At 42.1% G+C, this 25462-nt stretch overlaps 1 protein-coding gene across 1 annotated transcript in view; it reads right to left on the reverse strand.

The window, feature by feature from the left end:
• Window positions 1-25462, reverse strand: part of wwc3 (WWC family member 3) — a 246468-nt gene continuing 221006 nt past the window's right edge. The window contains exons 14-23 of the mRNA XM_073045887.1: window positions 21396-21482; window positions 20765-20957; window positions 19855-20019; window positions 19094-19227; window positions 17535-17709; window positions 10682-10846; window positions 7978-8070; window positions 5448-5678; window positions 4165-4292; window positions 1-797 (exon numbers count right to left, since the gene is read on the reverse strand). Coding sequence (XP_072901988.1) covers window positions 731-797; window positions 4165-4292; window positions 5448-5678; window positions 7978-8070; window positions 10682-10846; window positions 17535-17709; window positions 19094-19227; window positions 19855-20019; window positions 20765-20957; window positions 21396-21482 — 1438 coding nt within the window. The 3' untranslated portion in view covers window positions 1-730. The remainder of the gene's footprint in view (window positions 798-4164; window positions 4293-5447; window positions 5679-7977; window positions 8071-10681; window positions 10847-17534; window positions 17710-19093; window positions 19228-19854; window positions 20020-20764; window positions 20958-21395; window positions 21483-25462) is intronic.

The following is a 25462-nucleotide window of genomic DNA, read 5'->3' on the forward strand; positions in this document are numbered from 1 at the left end:
TCACTGATAAAGGGTTTTTTTTATTTTATAGTAAAAATATTGAAAGATGTCACTACTGAATTTTTTTATACAATAAACAGTTGTGGTAAAGATTACAACGTTACAACATGGTGTAAAGGCATAGGGTAATATAAAATGCTAAAGGTATACGTGCGGCATGAAACACACTAAAGTAACATTAATAATTAGCGCATAGTATTTTCACATCAGGTAACAGAAACAAAGCCAGCTTAAGATTTCATTCCAGTGCACCCAAAAATACTGCAGAACTTTATAGTCTTAAAATACACCTAAAACTGAGACTTTTCCTTCAAGGAAAATATTTTTTAAATAAGAAACTTATATTACAATGGACATGATTAAGCTGGCCTTGTTTCCATCTTCCAGCCTTTTAAGCTCACATACATCAGAGTGCACAGAAATTGAAAAAAGATATACAACAGCTTGGTTTGATCTTTTACATAATACCGTTCCTTCAGAGATGTTAATTTCACAACAAGGATACACAGTGCCTTGCTGCAACTCTAGAATTATAATATATATATAAAGATATATATATATTTATAATATAAGTATATAGCTTTTTTTCCTTTTTTCATTTTACAAAATGTGTATAGGAATAACCCTTGCAACAAGTGTTTAATAAAAATCACTTAACTTTTTTTCTAGTAACTTCACATAAGTAAAATTGAGATTGATAAATACTTCATAGTTAAAATAGAGTAAAGTGTCATACATCATCTGCTGGCAGAGGTGGTATGTTGATTCGTGTTTGGGTGAAAAATGCCATCTTCTCTCTGTGATAAAATGAAAGGCAACGTTACCAAAGTCCGAGATGCTTATAGTGTCAAGTGTGGGTCTAGAGTTGTGCAGGGTGAGATGTAGTGAGCAGCAAGTGCAGTACTACTTCATGACGGTGGCTCCACACAAGATGGAGAGGGAACTGCCAATCCAATCAGATAATCTGACTAAAAACTTGGAAGAACAGATTTAAAAGGAGCAAGGAGAACTGATTTCTTCATACCTTGCCATTTTGACAGCTTCCAATTTCCTGGTCACCTTCACTAGGGATTCCAGTCTCAGGTGGCCCACTCCCATCAGTCCACTCAAGTTCTCGTTCCCTTCTTTCGGTTTTTCCATCCCTTCCCCCTTCAGTACCTGGATGTCACCATCTTGAACCTGGTTCCATCTGCCCATAATCAACCGATCCACCTGGGTTTCTTTACCCTTGGCCCACTTCTCCTTTCCCTGCCCTATTTGAATCTATCTGCCCATCACTCCCCTCTCTCTTCCTGGTTTCACCACTCACCTACCAACCTCTCCCCTCATTTCTACAGAGTGACCATCTTCCCTTAACAGGTTTCAAGCTGAGATGTTGACCATCCCATTGCTACCACGGATGCTGCTTGACCCAGTGGGTCTTCCAGCACTTTGTTTTAAAAGGAAAAAAGCTTTGGGCCTTTATAGTGAATAGAAAAAAATTCCCCAATATATAATAAAGTATCTCTACTGGCTGCAAAAGCATTAAAACACTATGGCTACGTAACAAGGGACAGTTGGGTTCACTTTTTAAAAATGTCAGTGACAGAGAAATACTTGTGATTGCTGACAATATTTCTTCACTTTAATTGTGTTCACCACAGAGATAAGACCAACACCCCTTACGTATGCAGCATTATACTTCTACATTCTACTAACTAGTTTCAAAGGATGCAACTATTTGTTACACAATTACTTGTTAAAGCTCATAATCAAATTTAACTTTAACCAAGGTATTTACACAGTAAAACATGATGATGAACTCTTTTAGGTTTTGTCTTAGTACCTTTCTTACACAACTCCACATCTGGCAAGCCAGTGGACAAACTATTCTTTCATAGATTTTCCAGTCCAGAGACTGTGAATGAACGTTCACAGCTTGCTACTGGAAAGCTGGAGTCATTTCCTTGAAACTAAAGAGATTCCTTACAAGTCACTAACATTGACAATGAGAGATTTATTACTGTTTCCCCTTAAGCAAGGGCTAACATTCAGATTTCCTTCTGCACACATGCATTGTTATTTGAGAACTACAACTTGAGCATAGCTGGTAACACAGGTCACCAGGACTCCAGTGGCATTGATACTGAGGTGAGTCTACATTAATCATTAAATCAAATACTACGGGTATTGGGAACATGGAGGTAATTTTAAACCCATATCCATCGGCAGGATAATTGATAATCAGAAAACTTGTATTTTAGATTAATTCCAACTCCCCTCGAAGTTGTGAGTATTTACAACAATGGTATAGTTGTGAGGATTTTTTTTTATACATTTAGTTCTTCCAATTAAGAATCTGTTGCACAAAATGCTGTAGTAGCAAACCAAACAATACCTTTCAGAAGGAAACTAGATAAAACACATGGGAAAGGAAACAAAGCAGAGGTTAGGGCAGAGGGAGACGGGCCCGTCGGCTTCCTCTTTTGAAAAGGAGACTCATCCATGATAAGTGATTCATCTCCTGCACAGTAACATTTTTTAAAAGGTTGCAGCCTACTTTCTTCTTCCCAGCTCTATATTAGATGTAACAAGAAATGTGTATTGTTACGACTGTGCCCCAACTCTGAGGGGCCGAAGGGTACAAAGTAGCCCCCTCCTTTTTGAGAATCGCAAGATCGCTATTAATTCAGGTCAGGAGACCCAGGAAATGAGAGAGAGACATTTGGAATGTGTCCTGGCCCCTCAGCGATACAAAGCCACGGATAACGGCCATTGTCTCTTGGAGACGGAATTGTGTATTGAGTACTGTACTATTCATCGAAGCCCTCAGGGGATGACCAGAGTGGGCTGGGTTGAGGGATTGCATCATCCCAACCTGATTGACATCTGAGACCCCGTGAGTAAGGATAAAAGAGGGTCTGGGGAACAACCCCTTTAGACGCACCAGGAGAAACGCTAGAAATCCTGTGACAGCGTTTAATAGCGACAGCCGGTGGGGCCCGCGTGCGTCCTTTCCCGTTGCCTGGGATTGGCGGGACTAACCACGGAAGAACGGCTTTAGCTAAAAGGAGAAACCAGCCCCAACGACATTTCGAAGGATCGACATCATAAAAAGGAAAAACTGGCAAGTTCTAAAAATCCGTCTCTCTCTCTCTCTCCAACCAAAAGCTGCAGCCTGAATGAACTGAGTGACTTTTATATTTCCATCGGACAATACATTATCCCCTAGACAACGATAGAGCTATTTCTTATTGATTATTATTATACCCGCGCTTTTAGATTTAGTATTGACGACGTATATTATCTGTATGTTTGTATTGATATTATTTTTGTGTATTTTTATCAATAAATACTGTTAAAAATAGTACCATCAGACTTCAACGGACCTCCCTATCTTTGCTGGTAAGTGACCCAGTGACGGGGTACATAACAGTATTTACAAAATAAATTTATAATAAAAAAAATTAAACTAGTCAGAAATCTGACTATGGTGGGGGAATTAAAAAAAACAGGAAAAGATAAAATGGGAAACACAAGTTTTAAATCCTATTTCAAATTTATTTAGCGGTGCAATTTTTCAGTAATACAGTTTTCATTTTAAAACCTTTGCTCTTCTTTAACCTTCCTCAGAGACCGTCTATAGTCATCAGTATCCTGGAAGTATTTTTTTTTGTCATTCATTCTTTGGCAATTTTTTTTCTGTTTCAAGAGTGTCTGTGGAGAGTAAGAATTTTAGGTTGTGTATTGTATACATTCTCTGATATTCAATGGAACCACTGAAACGTTTAATCTCACATTATCCAGCTTGAAATTAAGGTTTGTCGACTGAAATTTATGGGGAACATGTCAAATTGCTATTTTAATGAAGAACAGTACACTGGAAAACCACCCGATTTAAGGAAGGAGTTTAAATGGACATTTGCATGGAGGGTAGGAAAAGCACATTGCTCAAGGAATCATCATTAAATGAGACAGACTATTCATCCAAGTAGCAGTGAAAGGCAGCTATGGTGTTTGCTGCCTGGTTCTGAACTGCAGTCAACATCAGCAAGAACAAGACCTTTGCCATTTTTAAACTGGCTTGTGGAGCCCTAATGTAAGGAATAGTTTGCTATACAGTATATCCACAGGTAAGTACTCACTAAACTATGCTCATTTGTTTCATGGAAAGCTTTTCAGTACCTGAAGGACTGAACCTGCAAAGGTTCCTTTTGGCTTTGTCCTCGCAGTTGATATATTTCCTTTGCTGCTTTTTTCAACATTTTCTGGGCCGCTTGCTCTTGGCGCTGTTCGGACTTTGTTTGCCTTGCCTGCAAATGGGTTTCAAAAGAAAAGCATTTATATCACTCAATCAAACGTGCTGTGCAATCTTTGTACAGATACTTCATTTGAAATGGAATCTGATTTTTATGCCAGCCACAACACACACCGAGCAAGCTCTGGTTCAGGCACCTAGTCTCACCTCTAAGCCAGAGGCTGATGCATTCTAGGCCCTTTGCAGACAATGCTAGCAAACCCCTCCACACTGTAAAACATAAAAGAAACTGCCTACCCTTTTACAGTGTCTGCTAAAGGTGGCTACTCCTTCCAGGGAAGGGAAATCACTCAGCTTTCCTTCCCAAGGAATTGGTTAAAGAATCTCATATACCCAGCAGAACTGAGAGACAGAAGCCAGAAAGTGAAGGAACGTCCAACTAGATTGATAAAGCCACTGACTTGTGTTAGAGCGTTTTGTCGGTGAGAACATACAGCAAATAACTTCAGCCACCCATCTTCAAATCTGAACATAGACTGTAGATTAAATTTAAAATGCAGCTCTGAACAATGGGTTCTTAAAGGCTGTGAATCACAGTTAATGGGAAGACCAGACAAAGCTGCTTAAAATGCTTTTAGGTGTAGTGCTGGATCAAGGAGGCCTCTTCCGAAAGGGCTCTCAATATGTTCCCTGCAGTGTCTCATTTTGTTGAATAAGGAGACTACTTCATATCTAACAGTACGTCTCTCCAGTGATTTTGTTTCCACGACATCAATTTGTTTCTTCCATTACAGTTAACTCTTAAGGTCAATGCATACCTGTTAAGATGTGAACTTTCAGCAAAACTGTTTAAGTTTCAATCTACCCAGTAACAAAGAAAATCAAAGAGCAACATCTCTTGCTGTAACACACAAAATGTTAGAGGAAACTCAGCAGGTCAGACAGCATCTATGGGAAGGTGTAAAGAGTTGACGGCAGGGCAAATGCCCTTGTAGCTTCCTGGTTTCTGATATCATTTTAATGCACGCAATTAAAGAGAAAGACAGTGAAGAAAAAAAGAGATGACAAAAGCACTTCTACAAGCGGAAAACACAAATTAATGTTTCATCACTACAAAGTTCCCTCATTAGATCTTCAACCTGGTCTGTTGCCAGTTTAAGAAATCATAACGAACACAGCTCACTGCTCTGACAAAGCGATTTCCACACACCTGCCTCTCTGCTTCTTTCAACAGGTTGTGGAATCGTTCGTCTCTTAGGATCCACTGAGGCAAGTCAATCTGCCCCCGACTCCTGCTCTCCTCCAGCCGCTGTTTCAGCTCCCGTAATGCACTCAGCTCCTCGTCCAGTCGCCTCTGCCTTGTCCTGGATGCCTGGAGATCCAGCTCCAGGTCCAGGGATGTCCGAGTAGGATGTTCAACAAGTGGGGTCTTGAAGGATGGCTGAAATGAACCAACAAAAATCCAGGCGAATACTCCAAGAAATGAATTTGTATTATTGAGCATTTTAAAATCCAAATTATAACTCTTGAACATACCCTGTTCAAATCAACCATGTCACAAATAACTTCCATCTGTACAACTAATGATCTTAAATATACTTCAAATAATTACACAAGATAAGACCTTAAGGTATAGGTGCAGAATTAGGCCATTCAGCCCATTGAATCTACTCCACAATTTTATCACAATTCTATGATTGATTGTCCCTCTCAGCCCCATCCTCCTGCCTTCTCCTTATAACCTTTTAGACCAGGGGTGTCAAACTCATTTTAGGTCACGGGCCGGATTAAGCAAAATGCTTTTGTTGCCTCCGTTTTTTCAGCCTGCTCTCATGTGTCTCAGTCTCTGCTATAACTACAAAGTGTTTCACTTTATAAATTCCGTTTCTTATGAAGAAGACTGCCAAGCAAGACTGCCGAATAAACACTAAAAACCCTGAAAACCTGGTACCTGAATAAACTCAGCATTAGCCATATCATACGCCATAGGCGCTTCGATTACTGGGGCCAGCTTTAATAGTAATTAGATATTATCTCGCGGGCCAAAGATAATTCCACCGCAGGCCGGATTTGGCCCGCGGGCCTTGAGTTTGACATATATATTTTAGACCATAAGATACAAGGGCAGAATTAGGCCATTTGGCCCATCGAGTCTGTTCTACCATTTCATCATGGCTGATTCATTTTTTCTCTCAGCCCCAGTCTCGTGCCTTCTCCCCTTAAGCCTGACGAACCAAGAATCTATCAACCTTTCAGTTAATTATACCCGGTGACTTGGCCTCCACAGCAGTATGTGGTGATGAATTCCACAGATTAACCACTAGTTGGGTAAAGAAATTCCTCCTCATCTCTGTTCTAAAAGGACGTCCCTCTATTCTGAGGCTACTATTTGACAACTGGTTGTTTTGGACACATTATCATTCAGATTGGTTGAAGCTCTTCATGCTGCCAATGAAAATGGACATTTAAAGCAAACAAGCTTAAAAGAAGCATTCAATACAAATCAAAGACACCATTCTATTGATCAGGCTGTTGGTTAGATCACATAGAGCAAATTACACTCACAGGGGATGATGTTGTGCTCCATTGGACTGCAGTGATCATAGGAGAGATACAACACCTTCCAAATACACTGGCAGGATAAACAAACACTCTCCCAACAACTCCAGCACTGAGGTTCCATTTCCACCCAGTTGACTGCAAAGGACTGGCCACAGCCATCAGGTGTCCTCAACACCAGCCTCTTAAAACTGCCTCTATGCTGAGTGATGTTATAGCAAGACATTCCCAAGTGGACAAAGAAATTGATTCAAGGATATTACAAAGCCTGTGGAAAAAATGCAACACCTCTAATCCCTGGGCTGTGGGTGGTCAAGATGGAAGAGGTAAACAAGACAATGACAACTCAAGTCTCTTTGTTGGGAGGGAACGCGTGGAAGACCAGCAGGAAGAGGGCACCAGTTTCCAGCCAACCCACCTAGCTACCCCGTCAAGCACCTCTTGCCCCACTTGCAATAGAGTCTGTTCGCCCCACATTACCCACCCCCAACATCAGCCCCCTTAGAACCTGAGTGCAACCAAATCATCCTCGATCCTGAGGAACTGCCTGAAAAGTTAGTGGCCTTGGAAAACGTTTAGAGGGGAGCTATGTGAACAAGCCAATCTGAAAGAAATACAGTTATTCTGATCGTTTTCAAAAAAAAAACAATTTTCTTTAGGGGAGCGAAAGGTTAGTGGGGGTCAGGCAGAGGTATACAAAGCGATGGAGGGGTTCTGTGTTAATTTGTAGGTAATTTCACAGTTATAGGATGCAGGGAAGAAGCAACACACATTGTAGTTACTCTGTGCTATGGGAGCACAAATCTGATGGAGGCTCTCTTGTGAGAATGAAAAGTAAGCTGAAATCCTATTCACCATTTGAAGTAGATGCTAAAAGCAGCCTGACAACCTCCACCCTCAAGGAAAATTTCATCCCAGCGGGCACTTGCTGTGCTCTCAGCCTGCCACTAGGTGGGGAGCTAGTGTGGAATGAGGCACTGGAGCTAAAGCCAAATTAGAACTGTGCTGCAACTGGTGGGGAGGGGTGGAGGGAAAAAGAACGATCACCCCCTCAAGGCACTCACCATTAGTTACAATGGAGGGAACATACGTATGTGCGTACAACAAAATGATCTAAATCATATACTGTAATGATTTTGTGCTGGAAGTGTCAGTTGCCCTAAATTATCCCAAGTGCTTACCTGCTTATAACGCAGAGTGCATCGCTCGAATGCATTTCGGATAAATGGTGATCGTTTTGGAAGTGTTGAACTGTCACTGTCACTCCGGTACAGCTGCAATGAGGAACAAGGTTATATATAAAACAGTAAAGGCTCATTTTTAATTTCAGTTGTGATTCTCTATCAGCACAGGTACACAAGGCTGTGTGCTTAGCCCTCTGCCCTACTCACTTTACACTAATCACAGTTCCAATGCCATGTTCTAGCTTGGTGACGACATCACTGTCGTTAGCCAAATCAAAGGTGGTGATGAATCAGCATAAAGGAGGGAGACTGAAAATCTGGCTGAGGGGTGCCACAACAACAACCGCTTGCTCAATGTGAGCAAGACCGAGGAGCTGATTATTGACTTCAGGAGGAAACCGGAGTTCCTGAGCCAGTCCTCATCGGGGGATCAGAGGTGGAGCACTCAGCAATTTTTTTATTTTTTTTTTAAAAATTATTAGTTTTTCAAAACATTTTACAAATTAAAAACCCCAAATCCCAATGAGGAGCATTAATACAGTGCAAAATTAAGCATACAATAACAATATGCTACAAAGGAAGAGAATTTAACAAAAAAGCACCTAAATTAAAGACAAGTAAGCTTAGTGAGCAATTTTAAATTCCTTGGTGATATCATTCTCGAGGACCTGTCCTGGGCCCAGACTGTAAGAACAATTACAAAGAAAGCACGGCAGCGCCTCTACTTCCTTAAAAGTTTGCAAAGGTAACGTAACTAAAATTTTGACAAACTTCTATAGATGTGTGGTGGAACGTATATTTACTGGTTGCATCACAGCCTGGTGTGGAAACACCAATGCCCTTGAATGGAAAATCCTACAAAAAGTAATGAATATGGCCCAGTCCATCATGGATAAAACCCTCCCCATCAATGAGCACATCTACATGGAGCACCGTCACAGGAAAGCAGCATCCATTATCAAGGACCCCCACCACCTAGGTCTTGCCCTCTTATCACTGCTGCATCAGGAGCCTCAGAACTCACACCACCAGATTCAGGAACAGTTATTACCCCTCAAACATCAGGCTCTTGAACCAGTGGGGATAAACTTCACTTGCCCCATCACTAAACTGATCCAAACCCATGGGCTCACTTTCAAGGACTCTTAATCTCATGTTATCAATACTTATTGCTTCTTTATTTATTTGTATTATTTATTTTGTATTTGCACAGTTTGTTGTCTTTTGCACATTGGTTGTTTGTCCATCCTGTTGGGTGCAGTCTTTCATTGATTCTATTATATTTCTTGGATTTACTGAGTATGCCCACAAGAAAACAAATCTCATGGTTGTATATGGTGACATATATGTACTTTGATCACATTTTCCAGCAGCCAACTGCAACGTTCTCATGTGTTACATTCAGATGCAGAAGTTCAGGTCTGCATCCCAACCCGGATATGACCAAACTAACAGGGTGATCGAATAGCTTAGCAATCAGTAGTGAACGCACCAGGTTGCACATCCTCACTCCTTGAAGAAGTGGATTTTAATTAGTTATGTTAATTTATTTAAATGCTCCTACTGAGTAATAGACAACACAACAACAGGCCCTTTGGCCCAAGTGGTCTCTGCCAACCAAGATGCCCATCCAAGCTTGTGCCAGTCGCCAGCATTTGGCTCACAACCATTCTAATCTATGCACCTGTCCAACTGTTGTGTGAAAGTTATGATTGTACCTTCCTCAATCACTTCCTCCGATAGCTCATTCCACATACACAGGACTCATTGTGTAAAAAACTTGACTCTCAAGTTTCAATTAAATCTGACCCCTCTTACCTTAAACCTAAGTCTTGGTTCCCATAGCCCTGGAGGAGAGAAAAAAAGTTCCTCTATCTATGCCATATGATTCTATTAGTACTGCCTGGACTCCACGTGAGTGGTGAAATGGCCACTTGCCCCTCCCTATTCCCATAAGTTTTGTCGATATTTCTCTGCATCTCCACTTCCAGCCTCAATGCTAGACAGCCACGAATTCAGAGATAACTTTCACATAACCCCCAACGAGCAGGAAAGCATCAGGATGGAACAATGCTCTCGTTTTACTGTGCGGCTCATCTCAGCAGGTACGGAGCAAACAGCAGGCTGCTTTGGTTGAAATTAATCCACATTTAATGGTATCCAAGCAACTTGAAATCAGGCTGAAATCACTATCTCTGCAAATTCTGCTCTGAGAGTATAGCAGTCAACTGCATAGGCATCACGTGTTAAATTTTCCACCATGGTTTGGGTCCCATTTAATACTCAACAATTTCAAACACCAGCCAAAATTGTATCAGAGTGCTTCTCCCTGCCTGCCACACAATTAATGTGACTGGTAACTCTGACTGGGATGCCCTGAGCAGTGCCCTTTGGGCTCCCCACCCATCCATTCCCAATGGTCACCATCCTTCCATAGCAAAACAAACTCTGCTGAACAATTGTTCATCCCAAAATATTGTAATGGGGTTCATTAGGAAATTAATAAAATCTGTTTATACTGCGCCTCATATTTGCATCTCCCCTTTTAAAGTATTAGATCATTCTTGATTCATGGATACTTTAGGACAGTTCCAGAGGGCAATTACAGCTTCCCTTATTCTCGTACTTTAAGTGGTAGGATAACCACTGTTTCAGGGCACAGATGGCAAATGTGCATTCCTTAATATTGCAGATTACTTACCCTACAGACATACTGACTCCGGGCTCCTGGTGAGAAGGTCTGTGAACGGACAATGGTGCTACTACGTACAAACGCAGACCCGCGTGATCGACGATTGCTTCTTTCTTTTGATCGAATCATAACCTCTTCGGGGAAGGGCTCTTCCGTGTTGGTCTCTTTATCAACCTGGAAGGAGTGAAAATAGTCACAGCCACCCACTTTTAACTGATCACTGCTGGAGAAGAACGCGTTGTTAATTTATTTAGCTGCTTCCGAGTGCAATCATCAAGTCCCTATCACTGAGATATCCAACAAGAAAATTGTGCATACACCATAGGACCATAGAGATATGAAGGTCAACAAGTAAACAGTGAGTGATATACTGCCATTAGTCACATCAGAATATAAAAAACAGAATCCGGCACAGATCACTCCATTCCCTCATACCTGCTCTGCAATTCAATATCATAACTGATCGTTTCCTAAGGAGATCATCTTCCCGTACTAACCCTAGATCCCCTGATTCCCTCAAATATCAATCTCTCTGAAGGTAAATGGACAAGTCGACTTTTCAGGTCAAGACCCTTTATCTAGACTCGTCTTTGCCCTAAATGTCAACTTCTTATTTCCCTCCACAGAAACTGCCTGATCTGCTGAGTTCCTCCAGATTCCAGCATCTGCAATCTCTCGTGTCTCCACCTTACAATTGCAGTCCTGAACATACTCAGCACCACATATCCACAGCCTTCTCAGCTAGAAAATGGGGTGGTGTGATAGCATCGTGATTAGCTCAATGCATTACAGTACAGGCAACGCAGGCTCATTTCCCGCTGCTGCCTGTAAGGAGGTTGCACGTTCTCCCCGTGACCGTGTGGGTTTCCTCCGGGTACTCTGGTTACCTCCCACAGACCCAAGATATAAATTGTCCCATGGTTAGGCTAGGATTAAATTGGGGGATTGTAAGCAGTGTGTCTTGACGAGGCAGGAGGGCCGATTCCACACTACATCTCAATAAATAAATACATTTTTTAAATTCCTGAAGATACACAAACTTCTGGATTTTAAAAAAATTCTTACTTGCTCAAAGTAGCCAACTCCTTTTGAAAGAGGTTCAATCGAATGGTAAAAAGCCTTGATAGAGTGGATGTGGAGAGGATGTTTCCTATGGTGGGAGCGTTTAGGACCTGAGGATGCAGCCTTAGAATAGAGGGACGTCCTTTTAGAACGGAGCAGAGGAGGAATTTCTTTAGCCAGAGAGTGGTGAATCTGTGGAATTCTTTGCCACAGGCAGCTGTGGAGGCCAAATCTTTATGTACATTTATGGCAAAGGATTGATAGATTCTTGATTGGTCAGGGCACGTTTGCTGATTACTTCAAAATTCACCAGTGAAAAGGACCTTGGCAATTGTGGGGATAACTTAAAGTGGACTGAAACGTCTGAGTGTATAGACAGTAAGAAAGAAGATGTGCTGGAGCTTTTGAAAGGTATGAAATTAGATAAGATGCCGGGACTGGATGAAATGTACCCCAGGCTACTGTGGGAGACGAGGGAGGACACTGCTGAGCCTCTGGCGATGATCTTTGCATCATCAATAGGGACGGGAGAGATACCAGAGGATTGGAAGGTTGCTCAAAAAAAAGGAAGTAGAGATAACCCAGGAAACTGTAGATCAGTGAGTCTTACTTCAGTGGTGGGCAACTTGTTGAAGAAGATCCTGAAAGGCAGGATTTGTGAGCATTTGGAAACATAATCTGATTAGGGATTGTCAGTATGGCTTTGTCAAGGGCAGATCGTGCCTTAGGAGCTTGATTGGATTCTGTGAGGAGGTTACAAAACACATTGATGAAGGTAGAGCAGTGGATGTGGTGTATATGAATTTCAGTAAGGCACTTGATAAGGTACCCCATGCAAAGCTTATTGAGAAAGTAAGGAGGCATGGGATCCAAGGGGCCCTTGCTTTGTGGATCCAGAACTGGCTTGCACACAGAAGGCAAAGAGTGGTTGTAAACAGGTCATACTCTGCGAGGAGGATGGTGACCAGTGGTGTGCCTCAGGAATCTGTTTTGGGACCCCTGCTCTTCGTGATTTTTATAAATGGCCTGGATGAGCAAGGACAAGGGTGAGTTAATAAGTTTGCTGATGACACAAAGGTTGGAGGTGTCGTGGACATTCTGGAAGGTTGTCAGAGGTTACAACAGTTGCAGAACTGGGCTGAGAAGTGGCAGATGGAGTTCAACACAGGTAAGTGGTTCATTTTGGTAGGTCATTTAGTAGTTCATTTTGGTATAACACTAATGGTAAGACTCTTGGCAGTGTGGAGGATCAGCAAAATTTTGGGGGTCCACGTCCACAGGACACTCAAAGCTGCTGCGCAGGTTGACATGGTTGTTAGGCTGGCGTATGGTGTGATGGTCTCCATCAACCGTGGGATTGAGCTGAAGAGCTGTGAGGTAATGTTAAAGCTATACAAGACCTTGTTCAGACCCCACTTGGAGTACTGTGCTCAGTTCTGGTCACCTCACTACAGGAAGGATGTGGATAGTATAGAGAGAGTGCAGAAGAGATTTACAAGGATGTTGCCTGGATTGGAGAGCATGCCTTATGAGAATAGGTAGAGTGAACTTGGCCTTTTCTCCTTGGAGTGACAGAGGATGAGAGGTGACCTGATAGAGGTGTATAAGATGATGAGAGGCATGGATTGCCTCCAGAGGCTTTTTCCCAGGGCTGAAATGGCTAACACAAGGGGGCATAATTTTAAGGTGCTTGGAAGTAGGTACAAGGGGGATGACAGAGTTAAGATTTTTTTAAACACAGAGAGTGGTGGGTGAGTGGAATGCACTGCCAGTGAAGGTGGTAGAGGTAGATACAATAGGGTCTTTTAAGAGACTCTTAGATAGGTCCCCTAATCTGAGGAAAGACATTCTTGCCATAGAAGGAGTACAGAGAAGGTTCACCAGATTGATTCTTGGGATGGCAAGACTTTCATATGAAGAATAGGCTTATACTCACTGGAATTTAGAAGATTGAGGGGGGATCTTATTGAAACGTATAAAATTCTAAAGGGATTGGACAGGCTAGATGCAGGAAGATTGTTTCCAATGTTGGGGAAGTCCAGAACGGGGGGGTCACAGTTTAAGGATAAAGGGGAAGCCTTTTAGGACCGAGATGAGGAAAAACTTCTTCACACAGAGAGTGGTGAATCTGTGGAATTCTCTGCCACAGGAAACAGTTGAGGCCGGTTCTTTGGCTATACTTAAGAGGAAGTTAGATATGGCCCTTGTGGCTAAAGGGATCAGGGGGTATGGAGAGAAAGCAGGTACAGGGTTCTGAGTTGGATGATCAGCCATGATCATACTGAATGGCGGTGCAGGCTCAAAGGGCCAAATGGCCTACTCTTGCACCTATTTTCTATGTTTCTACATGGAGCTTAGAAAAATAGAAGGCTATGTGGTAGGGAAATTCGAGGCAGTTTCTAGAGTAGGTTACATGGTCGGTACAACATTGTGGGCTGAAGGGCCTGTAATGTGATCTAGATTTCTATGATTCTATGAAGAGATAGGGGGAGAAGGCTGGAGATTGGGGCTGAGAGGAATATTGGATTAGCCATGATGAAATGGCGGAGTAGATTCGAAGGGCCAAATGGCCTAATTCTGCTCCTATATGTAATTGTCTTGTGATCTTATAAAATCCTTCAAATCCATTAGCAGTATAAGTGAACAAATGTCAGACCCTTTCTTGAATCAACATCAAAGCTTCAATTACATATTATCTGTATGCCTGACGCCAGACTTCTTAAGTGGGTGCTCTAGTTCAAGCTCAGTCATTTTAAGAAGTTTCCAAAAGGACAGAGAAAACACAAATCATAACATTCAGCTTCAGAAAACGCAGCTAAAATGATAGAGTACCTAGAAAGGCACAGTGGACTTCAAGTCTTAGAAGAATTGCAGATGGCATGCATAACCTGTCAAACCACATCAAACACCTCCTGCCAGTCGCTGGGAGAGATTGTGGATCCCACATTGGCTTTATCAGCTGCCTCAGAACGCAATGAAATGGAGAGGGATGCAATCATCCTTGAACACAGGGAATGGCTACACAAATTCAGCCATCTGTAATAGGAATTAAACTGAACTCTTTCCACTAAAGGCCAAAACCTGCCTGAAATTTCTAACCTTGCTCAACTGCATAGAGTCAAATTTGTGTTTCTAGTAATTTCCTGTATGCATCCCTTCAAATATTCCTACAGCTCACTGGAACAATGACAGGACGAACAATGGGAATCAGGGCTAGGGCACTTTGGGACATAGCAATATCCTGTATTTGTACAATGCCACCATTAATCAAGACTGAACATAAGAGGAAATAAATGAGCCAGGTGGTCAAAAGCTTACTAGGTTTTAAAGTATGTGAAAGGAGCAGCAATAGAGACACAGAGAAGATTAAGGAGGGAATTGCAGATTTTGAGGGGGTGGTGGCTGAAGGCATGGTTACTAATGGCACATAGATTAAGATTAAGAATGCTCAAAATGCTGGAATTAGATGGGCTCAGATCCTAGGATGTTTTAAGGCCAGGAATTAAAAAACAACGATGAGGAAAAAGTTAATGCTTATCCAGAACAGCACACACAAAATGCTGGAGGAACTCAGCAGGTCAGGCAGCATCTATGAAAATGAACTAGACAGTCAATGTTTTGGGCTGAGACCCTTCTTCAGGACTGAGAAGGAAGACAGAAACTGCCAGAATAAGAAGGTGGGGAGAGGGCAAGAAGGCTAGCTGGAAGGTAATAGGCGAAGCCAAGTGATGGGAAAGGTCAAGGGTTGGAGAAGAATGAACCTGACAGGAGAAAAGAGTGGACCATAGGAGAAAGGGAAGATGGAGGGGACCTAAGTGGTAGGCAGGTGAGAAGAGGTAAAATGTCAGAGTGAGGAAAAGAGGAAGAATGGGGGGGGGGGGGGGTATTTGTTTACTGAAAGAATTCCCTATTCATGCCGTCAGGTTAGACGCTACCCAAATGGAATACAAGATGTTGCTCCTCCACTCTGAGGGTGGCTTCATCTTAGCAGAAGAGGAGGCCATGACTGACATGTTGGAACGGGAATAGGAATCCAAATTAAAATATCTGGCCACTGGAAAGTCCCACCCTGTGGTGGATGATACAGAGGTGCTTAATGAAGCAGTTCCCCATTTTACAAAGGGTCTCACAATATAGGGAAGGTTGCATCGGGAGCACCAGATACAATAGACAACCCCAGCAGGTTCACAGGTGAAGTGTTGCCTCTCCTGAGGCCCTGAATGGAGAAGACAGAGGAGTTGTAGCATTTAGGCTCAACCAGGAGTCAATGAGGGCACCAGCAATAAATGAAGATGAATTTGGCGCCCGTTAGCTTCCGGCAACAGGGTTCTGATAATAAGTTAAGGGAGGGTGTTCGAAAGGGTCAGAGTCATGCAACAGAGGGAACTAAAGCAAAGATGAGTGTTTCAGCAGCAGACAGGTTTAAATATGATAGAGTCAGCTGAGTGAAGAAGACTGAGTGATTGAAGATAAAATGATTAGCTATTTGGGAAAAAAAATAAAAATATATATTAAAGCTATTTTGAACTCCATGGACCATGTGGGGATCTTCCAATATCCAGGCAATCTTTCTTTCTTCCTTCTTTCTTTCTTTCTTTCTTTTTTTTTAGATAGGGATTTTAAGGGGGGGAAGGGTTAAGGGGAGGGGGGAGGGCTGATATTATTTTTCATTACTCTATTATTCTATTCATTGTATGTAATTCTCTTAAAAATTTAATAAAAAAATGTATTTAAAAAGGAAAAAAAGACTGAGTGATCTAACTAAAGCTTTCCTCAAGATAAACATTGTAAACAAACATTGTTTGGTTTCACAGCTGGAGAGGAATGGAATTGGGAGCCAGAGAACAGTCTAGAGAACTGGGCCTGAAATCAGTGTTTTGGCCTACCAAGCTTTGGTTTGGGACAAATGTTTTCTCATCTCTTATTGCATGTTTACCAACAGTTAAAGGTGCAGAGGGTTCAAGAGAACTGGTGTAGGGGGTACGACTCAGACTTGTCAATGCACCCAAGGAAACCGATGCTTCATTTTCACAGCAAAACCCAGGGTGGCAGACAGGAGAAATGAATGGGCCAAGGACAGTTCCTTGAGAAGCACCAGAGGCAACCGTGAGAGAACAGTAACCAAAACCGTTGCAGGCAATTCTCTTATTCCCAGAACAAAGCAAGGACAGCTTGGCAAGACTGCAAGATGGAGAAAGGGAGCCGAAGGAGAATAGGAGAGAACTGTATGAAAGATTGCAGACAGGTCAGTAAGGATAACGAGGAATAGGATGCCCTTACTGATCAGATCATATGAATTTCATTACTTTTGAGATTTTGACACCACAATGACAAGGGAACCCGACTGGAGAGATTTAAATACCGCTGGAAGGGTGTATATTCCAATGAATGACAGCGTGCTTAAGCATGTTAGAAAAGGAAGCTGGAGATGAAATGGTAAGCCTGCAAGAATGGAGGAGTTAGGGGTTATTTATTTTGACGGAAGAGGGGCCAAAGTGAGCCAGGAACAGATACCAAGTAATTGTGGATTGATGAGGGTGAAGAGACTCACAGAGCAACCTCCTTCCAGTAATTGTCAAATAGTAACATCTGAACAGAATCATTGCCTATTAAGCCTATGGCCAATTAAACTTTCTAAGCAACGCATTTTGAAATATTATAAAGTCCCAGCCCAAGGTCCTACATTAAAAATAGGTACACCACTGAAAGTTCACTATTCTGATATTCTATGTGGTCTTAGATGGAGAAGAGTGGATAACACAAACACCAGGTGTATTCATGGTCTAAGTAGGACGCCTACCTTCATTCGTGGAATTCTCATTTTGATAGAAGCAAACTGGCTGACTTTATCCGCCAACTCGTGCAACTGGCCCACGTTTCCGTCCACACAACTCAATTGCTCCATCAGAGGATACTGTGGGCTAAGCTGGGCACTATTGCTGCACCCACTGTCAACTGACTCCGCCTGCCAGCTCCTACGAGAAGGAAATCAGCACAACCATCAACAGCTATTAGTAGGCATTAACAGAACTCAGTAAATATTAAATCTCCCCAAAGCCAATAACACCATTGAACGGAGGAAGCTAAAGAGCAACACAATGTATATCACTACTCATGGCATTGAGCTGCAACAAGTTACTACGGCACTATTGGGAATTATATTACTGAGAAAAGATCAAGCTACAGTAAAAGCCTGCTTATCAGGCACTTCACCAAATAGCATGACACAATAACCATCACTTCAGAGCTGGCATCAGAGTAGCTGAGGGAGCTACCAGGACAAAAAATCAGATAGCAACAAAGGCCCACCCAGACCAACATCAGGTGAATTGTTACCACTGATAAACCAGCACCAGTACATTCTGGCACATCCCTGTACCATCCTGTTTGCAACAATAATAGTAATTTATTCAATGTAGCAAACAATCAAATCTCTATCATTCACTCTACAAATACCTAATCATAGCTAAAAATGGTGGAGAGTTTCAGAAACCTTGGGGAAACATTTTTCTCACGCACACTGTCCACATCATGCTTTAATTAGTAGTAAAGTGCATTCTAGAGAGCAAATTTTTGAAATGAATCTGTCTGATCCGCTTTTCAATATACAAACAGCATTTGCTTCCACTGCTTCCTTGGTGTGACTGTTCTGAAGGTTAACCACTTGCTCGCTTTAGCTGCTTCACTTTGCCTCTTACAACACAACCAGAAGACTCGAAGTGAGTCAAATCAAAACTGATCTACATGGCCATTATTTTAGTAGTGGCCGTGTAGGCTATCTTGACTCACTTCAAGCCATGTCTGTATCTTCTGATTGTGTTGTAAGAGGTAAAATGAAACAGTACTATGATCATACATTTGAGAGATTTTTAATCTATTTGACCAAAAACTACTGAGCAAGTTTGTAGAACAGCTCAAAATCACCAAAGTCACACAACTGGCATACTGTGCAAAGACTCCCTAACAAATCATGGTCAACACAGAGATCTACAATCCCCCCATTTCTTCCTTTCACATTACTGAGTGCCTCATAGATTTTCTATCTGTTCACCACACCCCCATTATTCTGTGATAAACAGTCAAATCTCCACTGGAGATCTCTTTTGATTCTGCACCTGCTTTATTATCATTCCCCTTACATTCAGCATCATCCTTTTATCATTCAATAATCTCCCATTCTCTCTTTTTGTTCTCCTGCACCAACTTCAGCTTCTTTCTCCAATTTCTATTTGCTTAAAAAGCTGTCCATCTTTAACACTCTACAGCCCTGACAACATATTATCAAACTAACATTACGTGCATAAATGCTGTCCAACTGTCTATGAGTTTCCAGCACTTCCTAACTTAAAAAAAACATACCTTTCTGAGACTGCTTCGAGTTTCTCTTCCTTCATTTCTTCCTGGATTTCCTCCTCCAACTTCACTCTCTCCTCTGCTAACTGCTTCTCCACCGCCTCCAACTGAGCTGTAGTTCTCGCTAAAAGCATTGACACCTTCAGCGAAAGGAAACAAAAAATTAGCTTGCATTGGCATCTTCCATCACATTCAAGACCAAGGATGTGCCTTCAGTTATCTGCTTCAATTTTCATATGGCCCAGTTCACACTGCAGTCCATGATCTGTCATTCTATGGCAGAAAACACAACAAACAATACACACAAAGGCAGAAGAAAACCTGCTGGTGTAAAAAAAGAATGCAGAGAACATTCAACCAGAAAGCATATATGGAGAGACATGCAGGGCTAATAGAGCCAGTTCTGAGGGGCAACTTTTTCACCCAGAGATATGAAATGAGCTGCCAATGGAAGTGGTTGAGGCAGGTACATTAACAACATTTAGAAGGTAATTGGATGATGAGTGGACAAGAAAATTGTAGAGGAATATGGGCAAATGGGACTAGCTTAGATGGGAATCTTGGTTGGTTGGCATAAACAAGTTAGGCCAAAAGGGCCTGCTTCTACACTGTAAAACTCTAATTCTATGGAAAGTCATAGACCCAAGTCCCCATCTCTCTCCCTAGATGCTGCCTGGCCTGCTGAGCGATTCCATCATTTTCAGTTCTTGTTACACAGTAGGGTGCCTCGTAGGGAAGTGCACAAATCTGTACGTGCAGAGTCATACCTTGGTTTGACTGTCAGTTGGATTTCCAACCATCACAGCACCGCTGAATTGGCTGCTGCTCCGTTCCAGTTTTGCCCCCGCACTGCTGAAAATGAGCAGCTGATACCACTGAAGCAACATTTCACTCTGTCTTTCAATGTCAGCTAGACTTATCTGAAGGACTCCCTAGACAAAAGAAAGGAAGGAAAGGAATTACAACAATGTCAAGACTTAAGACCTAGTTCAGAACCTATACACAGCTGTCCCAATTTAAAAAATGGTTCAAATGGTTCAATTTAATATCAGAGAATGTATACAATCTACAACTTAAAATGCTTACTCTTCACAGACATCCATGAAACAAGCAAATCCATAGAATGAATGATAGGAATATCAGAACCCCATAGACCCCCATCCCCCTCCATTGCACAAGCTGAATATCACCATGGACAAAGTAGTTATGTGATTGGGACTTTAACAACCAGCATGAATGTTCTCTCACATCACCCTAGTTTACTGTAACTACTACAAAGAGCACTGCAGCAAGTCTCCAAATCTTGGCTAGCAGCGGCACTCCATCCCATTCCTCCAGCAGAAGGGAGATACAAAGGAGCAAGAATCTAGGATTATCATCGCCTCCCTGGCTTGTGCAGACCATTGTCATTGCTGTATCAGACCATGTAGAATACGGAATGAAATCACACCATAGCTGTCAGCAGCGATCATATGATACATGAATACCATAACAGGACCACACATGGACAGCTCCTGCTGAGAGGAAGAGGCCTCTTAACATACTCGAGTTCAAAGTTTGAGTATGGACATCTGGTTTCTACAAGTTCAACATCAGTACAAAACCAAGTTCATTCCACACATGTGCTAAACCTGCAGTGTAAATGAGGACATCAAACATCTATTAACGAATACCTACCACCAGCTCCTCCTGTATCTGCTGGTCAATAGCACATACATCCAACTGCAAGGTCTTCAACTTCAACATACTGAGCGGAATTGGTATTTGGAACGATTCATTGAACGTTATGAGTGGCTGGCACTCTAAGGCTTTGGAGCAGTAGGTAAAAGTTGTGCCGGTGTCAAGTGGGAGCAACGAAATCCTGATGTATCTGTAACAAGGACAGAATTCAAACATCTACATTGAGAATTTCAAAGCTGGAATACTTCCCGTATCATCAGATGTTTCGCACCCAACCTCTCTCCTCCGGTTTCTCTCTCAACAGTCGCAAAGTTTCAGGTAATTTCCATTAACTCTTAACTTCTCTTCCCCAGAAGCAACAATAAAATGGCATATTTCTGAACAGCCAGGGGATCAAAAGGGTCCAGACAAAACAATTTAACTGGAACCCCTGACAACTAGTGCAATCAGCCACTGAGCCAAAGTAACCCTCCTCTGTGATCACAAGACACATTAGATTTGTTCAAAAAATTTAACAAAAAGGCAACATTGACTTCATTGACAGAATGGCCAACTTTATGAGAGACAACAGCAGCTGTAAAACAGACCTCCAGACTCACTGGGCTGTTGCAATATTTTTTTAACTTACACTCTGTTGCCATCTTTCACATGTAGAGCAGCGAGATGCCTTATCTGTAGGACACGAATGATCAAGCTTTCATCACGGTCATCGTACCTGCAGATCCAAAGATTTTGTAAGTGTATTTCGCAAAATAAGAGATTTGCATTGGACTCAAAGAAGAGTTGCAATATAGGGAGCTAATTTGTATAACAACCCCACAAATAGTGAGTAAAAATGATAACTATGAGATCTATCTTCAGTGAAAAATGAAGGAAAGTTAATCAGGATACCAAAGAGACCTTCTCAGAGTCACAGAGCTATACACAGAAAGGGGACTCTTTAGCCCATTGCATCCATGCCCATCTGCGCTATACCATTTGCCCACTTTGAAACATAGTTGAAACTTAACAATCCAACTTTTATATTCCCTGTCCTGACCCATGAAGGAAAGCAAGAGAGATTCATCACCCTATTGGACCAGTGTTATTATGGACAAGGAACTGTGCATTTAGACCCCTTAGTCTCACTGTTCATCAACGTTCCTTAGTGCCCTACCATTTATTGTTCATGTCCTATTCCTATTTCACTGCCCAAAATGCATTAGTTCATAATTATTAAGATTATATTCAGAATCAGAATCAGGTTTATTATCATGTGTCGTGAAATTTGTTAACTTAGCCAATGGCCCACTCAATTCCTCCCATCTGTTGCATGCTGTTTTCAACATCACACATTTTGTCTCATCCACAAACCTCCTGATCAAACCTTCTACATTCACATCCAAGTTGTTAATATAGATCACAGACAGTGAAAGTCCCAGCATCAATTCCTGAGGTATGCCATTATTCAGATACTTCCAATCAGGAAAGTATCCTTACAACCACGACCTCCTGCCAGACAAGCAGGCTGCTTTTTGCTGGATTGAATCATGCTTCCTGTGCGTTTTTGATCTGCATCCATCCAGCAAGAGGAGAGAATGCCATCATATTCATCGACTCTCTCCTCGGGAATATTTACTGAGATACAGTGCAGAATACAGTGGCCCTTCTCGCCACACTGCCAATAATCCCCGATTTCACTCTAGCCTAATCATGGGTCAACTGAAAATGACCACCAATTGACTATCAACTGGTACATCTTTGGACTGTAGGAGGAAACCCACATAGTCACGGGGAGAATATGCTAACTCCTTACAGACAGCAGTGGGAATTGAATTCAGGTTGCTGGTACTATAAAAGTGTTTTGCTAACCACTACACTCCCATGCTTCCCTATGAATTATTGATACCAAGGTGATATCATTATTGATATTATAGTAGTATATTATTTAAAAAATTATATATTAAATATAACAGGTCGAGGCAAGGTAGGTTGCCTGTGTAAAATGGAGAGAGGAAGTATTTGTGTGAGGCCATTGGTCTGTGCTGGGTGTCAGATGTGGGAAGCCCTGAAGACTCCCAGCCTCCCAAGCGGCCACATATGCACCAGGTGCATCGAGCTGCAGCTCCTTAGGGATTGGGTTAGGGAACTGGAGATGCAGCTCGATGACCTACGTCTGGTCAGGGAGAGTAAGGAGGTGATAGAGAGGAGCTATAGGCAGGTAGTCACACCGGGGCCTCGGGAGACAGGTAAGCAGGTAAGTGGGTAACAGTCAGGAGAGGGAAGGGCAAGAGTCAGATACTAGGGAGTACCCCTGTGGCTGTCCCCCTTAACAAAAGGTACTCCTGTTTGAGTACTGTTTGGGGTGGGGGGGAGATGACCTGCTTGGGGAAAGCAACAGTGGCTGTGCCTCTGGCACAGAGTCTGGCCCTGTGGCTCAAAAGGGTAGGGAAAGAAAAAAGATGGCAGCAGTGATAGGGGACTCTATAGTTAGGGGGTCAGACAGGTGATTCTGTGGACGCAGGAAAGAAACTCGAATGATAGTTTGCCTTCCAGGTGCCAGGGTCTGGGATGTTTCTGATTGTGTCCACAATATCCTGAAGTGGGAAGATGAACAGCCAGAGGTTGCGGTATATATTGGTACCAACGATATTGGTAGGAAAAGGGAGGAGGTCCTGAAAACAGACTACAGGGAGTTAGGAAAGAAGTTGAGAAGCAGAACCTCAAAAGGAAGTAATCTTGGGATTACTGCCTGTGCCATGCAACAGTGAGTATAGGAATAGAATGAGGTGGAGGATAAATGTTTCTTATAGTTATAGACCATCCAATAGTAACAGGGATATCGAGGAGCAGATAGGGAGACAGATTCTGGAAAGGTGTAATAATAACAGGGTTGTCGTGGTGGGAGATTTTAATTTCCCCAATATTGATTGGCATCTCCCTAGAGAAAGGGGTTTAGATAGGGTGGAGTTGTTTTAGGTGTGTTTAGGATGTTTTCTTGACACAATATGTAGATAAGCCTACAAGAGGAGACGCTGTACTTGATCTGGTATTGGGAAATAAACTTGGTCAAGTGTCAGTTCTCTCAGTGGGAGAGCATTTTGGAGATAGTGATCACAACCCTATCTCCTTTATCATAGCATTGGGGAGGGACAGGAACAGACAATTTAGGAAAGCGTTTAATTGGCGTAAGGGGAAATATGAAGCTGTCAGGCAGGAACTTGGAAGCATAAATTAAGAACAGATGTTCTCAAGGAAATGTACGATGAAATACGGTGCACTGGCCCTTGTCAAACGTGGGACTGAGTTTAGGAGCTGAGAGGTATTGTTGCAGCTATATAGGACCCTGGTCAGACCCCACTTGGAGTACTGTGCTCAGTTCTGGTCACCTCACTACAGGAAGGATGTTGAAGCCATAGAAAGGGTGCAGAGGAGATTTGCAAGGATGTTGCCTGATTGGGGAGCAAGCCTTATGAGAATAGCTTGAGTGATCTTGGCCGTTTCTCCTTGAAGCGACAGAGGATGAGAGGTAACTTGATAGAAGTTTCATCACATGGACGAAAGAAAAATAGAGGGTTATGGAGTAGTGTGGGTTTAGTACTTTTTTTTTGGTAGTTGGTAGGGGGTTGACTTTTTTATATAAAAAATTTCTTTTATGATGTATGACTTATCTTTAAATTTTTGATTACAGAGTGGTATACCTTTATATGTTATGCTATAACATTTTGATCAATTCTATTACAATATATGAATGTACACAAGTTATGTTGAGATGTATCTATGCGTTGTACTCTGTAAATCCTGTTTTTTTTCTTCTGAATAAAAATATTGTAAAAAGTACTTTTTTTTAAGGATTATATGGGTCAGCATAACATGGAGGGTTGAAGGGCCTGTACTGTGCTGTAATGTGTATAAGACAATGAGAGGCATTGTGTAGCTAGCCAGAGGCTTTTTCCCAGGGCTGAAATGGCTAGCATAGTTTTAAGGTGTTCTTTTTATGCAGAGTGGTGAGTGTGTGGAATGGGCTGCCGGCGACGGTGGTGGAGGCGGATACAATAGGGTCTTTTAAGAGACTCTTGGATAGGTACATGGAGCTTAGAAAAATAGAGGGCTATGTGTAACCCTAGGTAATTTCTAAAGAAAGGGCATGTTTGGCACAGCGTTGTGGGCCGAAGCGCCTGTATTGTGCTGTAGGTTTTCTATGTTTCTGTGAATTCTTGGATATAAAGGTATGAAGGAAAATTGGGTAAGTGCAGGAAAGTGGCACTGAGGTAAAAGATCAGCCGTTAGATACCAGAGCAGGAATGAGGGACCCAATGGTCCACCCCAGATTCTATTAGTTATGTTTTTCTTTGAAGTCAGCACCCACAACAGGCTACGCTTCCTCCTGACCTGGAGTGGATTGCATGCTCAGATCTCAGGAACGGGAACTTAACCCAAAGCTTTCCCAGCAAAGGCAACTCTGCCTCCCACTGGGCCAAATGTCAATGCCTACATTGACACACAAAGAAGTAGGTACTCAAATGGGCATTCCCAATAAATAAACACATTGAAAAACACAAGCTATTTGTGCAGTAACATATACTCAAGGCAATTTACTACCATGCACTCTTAGTATATATATTTTAAAAAAACAAATTACAGACAGATTTCAGTGCACCCAGCTCTGTCACAACTTGGAAAACAGGTGAAATGGAAAGTTCTTCACTTATTGTA

This window comes from Hemitrygon akajei, chromosome 5, assembly GCF_048418815.1.
Source record: "Hemitrygon akajei chromosome 5, sHemAka1.3, whole genome shotgun sequence".
NCBI classification, from domain to species: Eukaryota; Metazoa; Chordata; class Chondrichthyes; order Myliobatiformes; family Dasyatidae; genus Hemitrygon; species Hemitrygon akajei.